The 2,361-nt window shown below is 23.0% G+C and overlaps 1 protein-coding gene across 1 annotated transcript; it reads right to left on the bottom strand.

Annotated features, from left to right (window-relative positions):
• Nucleotides 1-102: 102 nt before the first annotated feature.
• LOAG_14715 (hypothetical protein) lies at nt 103-1,664 on the bottom strand (the record flags this gene model as incomplete). The annotated part of the gene is made up of 3 exons (XM_003150208.1): nt 103-202; nt 378-517; nt 1,503-1,664. 3 exons carry the CDS (start codon nt 1,662-1,664, stop codon nt 103-105), a joined length of 402 nt encoding a protein of 133 aa, XP_003150256.1.
• Between the last annotated feature and the right edge of the window lie 697 nt (nt 1,665-2,361).

Here is a 2,361-nt window from a genome sequence, read left to right as displayed (position 1 = left end):
AATTTTGATTTTTCTTTAAATTTAATTTTATCCTTTTTTTTGATTTATTAATTTTTCAAAATTTTCATATTTTCATAATAATGTTGAAAAAAAAAGTTTAGATTATTTATTTAATTGATCTTTGATTTTTGTACTTGAACTGCATTTATACACAAACATACACACATATGTACAATAACATATGATAAAATTGCAAAACAACCTAAAGAATTACATGAAATTTTTTCATTTTTTTCTTTTTTTTTTTATTTTCGTTTATTTATTTTAACAAATTTATAATTTGATAATTATATATATATGCACATATATTCAAATACTATTCTAAATTTATTTTTAAAATTAAAGTTTTAAATTTAAAAAAAAAAAAAATAACAAACATTATCGGTCGCATACGTAACTGTTCTGGACTAATTGTATTCCATGCACCACCAAGATAACGTGCACAAAGCTCACGTGTACATACGAGAACATCATATGGAATTTCCGCAGTTTTTATATTTGGTTGACCAAAAAGTTTCTTGAAAATAAAATTTTGTTTTGAAAATGTTAAAATTGGAATTGAAATCATTCCATTTTAATTTTAAAAGAGATGAAAATTGATAAGATAAAATAGATTTAGAGATGATAAGAAAAAATAAAAGATAAAAAATAAAATAAAAAATTGATAAGATAAAATAGGTTTAGAAAAAAAATTATATTAATGCGACAATTTTTCATTTTTTTTTAATTCGAAAATTTCATTTACATTCTAACTACCATTTTTTTTTCTTTATCATCAAACAATCCACTCTTATCAATAAACATTCAATAATTGATACTTATACGATGAAATTATTCAATTTCTTTTTATTATTTCACAGGTTTCTTTTAATTTCCATACATTTACAATTATCCTTTTTCCACAAAATTTTATCTTCGCAACCTAAATTATCAATTTAACAATCAAAATTTTATCAAATGAAAAAAAGGGAAAGAAAACATCAAAATATACGGATATTACGAATTAAAATGTGAAAATTTCAGAATAATTAATTTTGCAGTTAATTAATTTTACATTAAGAATTATTTCCATAAAAATCTTTTATTATATTTAAATTGTTATGCCAATTATCATTAATGAAATAAGAAATGTATTAAAATTAATGAAATATGATAATGAAATAAAGGTTAACGATAAAATACAAATGAAAGAGAATTGTGACAAATCTAACCTTTAATTAATAATGTAATTTTTTGAAATCATTTTCTATTAGAATATCTTATAATTATTTTCTGTTTGTGTACTTTTTGATATTTTCACATATAAAATACGATAATTTATCTTACTAGCTTGTTATCATTGGTGAATAAAATGATGATAAAATGTATAATCATAAAATGATAAGAACAAATTTATGCATGATTATGTAAACAAATAAAAAAAAATTTATAACTAATTATGTAACATATATTTGTTTAATTGATAAATTAATTCAGTATTTTTGGGAAAAAATTGGACCAACTTTTAATTCGCTTGGTGGCGGAATTTTTATCACTGACATTTTCAATGAATTTTGATTCTGGAACCTGAATCGTAAGCTATTAAAAAATGCAGATTTGATTGCAGCAGCACGATTTCTAGCTGATGATTTCAATGTCTTAAGCATTTCTATATTAGAATACATACCTACAATATCTATTACAAATCATAGATTACAATTAGAAATGATAATGCACCATATCGATGATAATTTCATTGTAATAAGTTAAGCATTGATAAATTACATATTTGTAAAATTTCCGTATTACATTTCAAAATTCCAACAAATGAATGAATATTATTATCAATTTTAAAATCATTTACTAAAATGGTGCATTTATAAATTTATAAATGTTCAAAAGTTTAATCCGAAGATGATCTTTGGACTTTGTATGTTTTATACTTTCAAAATTTTTCAGCAAAATCAAAAATGCTTTATTTCATCGAATGAAACTTAATGATTTAAAAATTTCAACTACATTAAGCTTTCTTTTTAAATCAAATATACTAATTGGTTGGCGAATAATATGAGCTCATTTTCTAAAAAAAAAAAAAACTTTACCCTAATGAGAATTTAGATTCATTCAATCATTTCGGGATATACAAAAATAACTGGGTGCAATATTCATTAAACTGATGACTGCTCTTATCATCCTGGTCTTATCGTCATGATCAGGTATCATAAAGTCTCACCTTCCCAAACTGCTGATTAGTTTACGATGTTTCAAATGGGAGGAGAGAGGTAGATATGGGGTGTAGATGTGTTTATATGCGTGTGTCTGTGTGTGTGTGTGTGTGTGTGTGTGTGCATATATGTATGTGTGTATGTATGTGTGCATGTG

Source organism: Loa loa (genome assembly GCF_000183805.2).
Source record: "Loa loa unplaced genomic scaffold supercont3.585, whole genome shotgun sequence".
In the NCBI taxonomy this organism is placed as follows: Eukaryota; Metazoa; Nematoda; class Chromadorea; order Rhabditida; family Onchocercidae; genus Loa; species Loa loa.
This window is presented reverse-complemented; position numbering and strand designations above follow the sequence as displayed.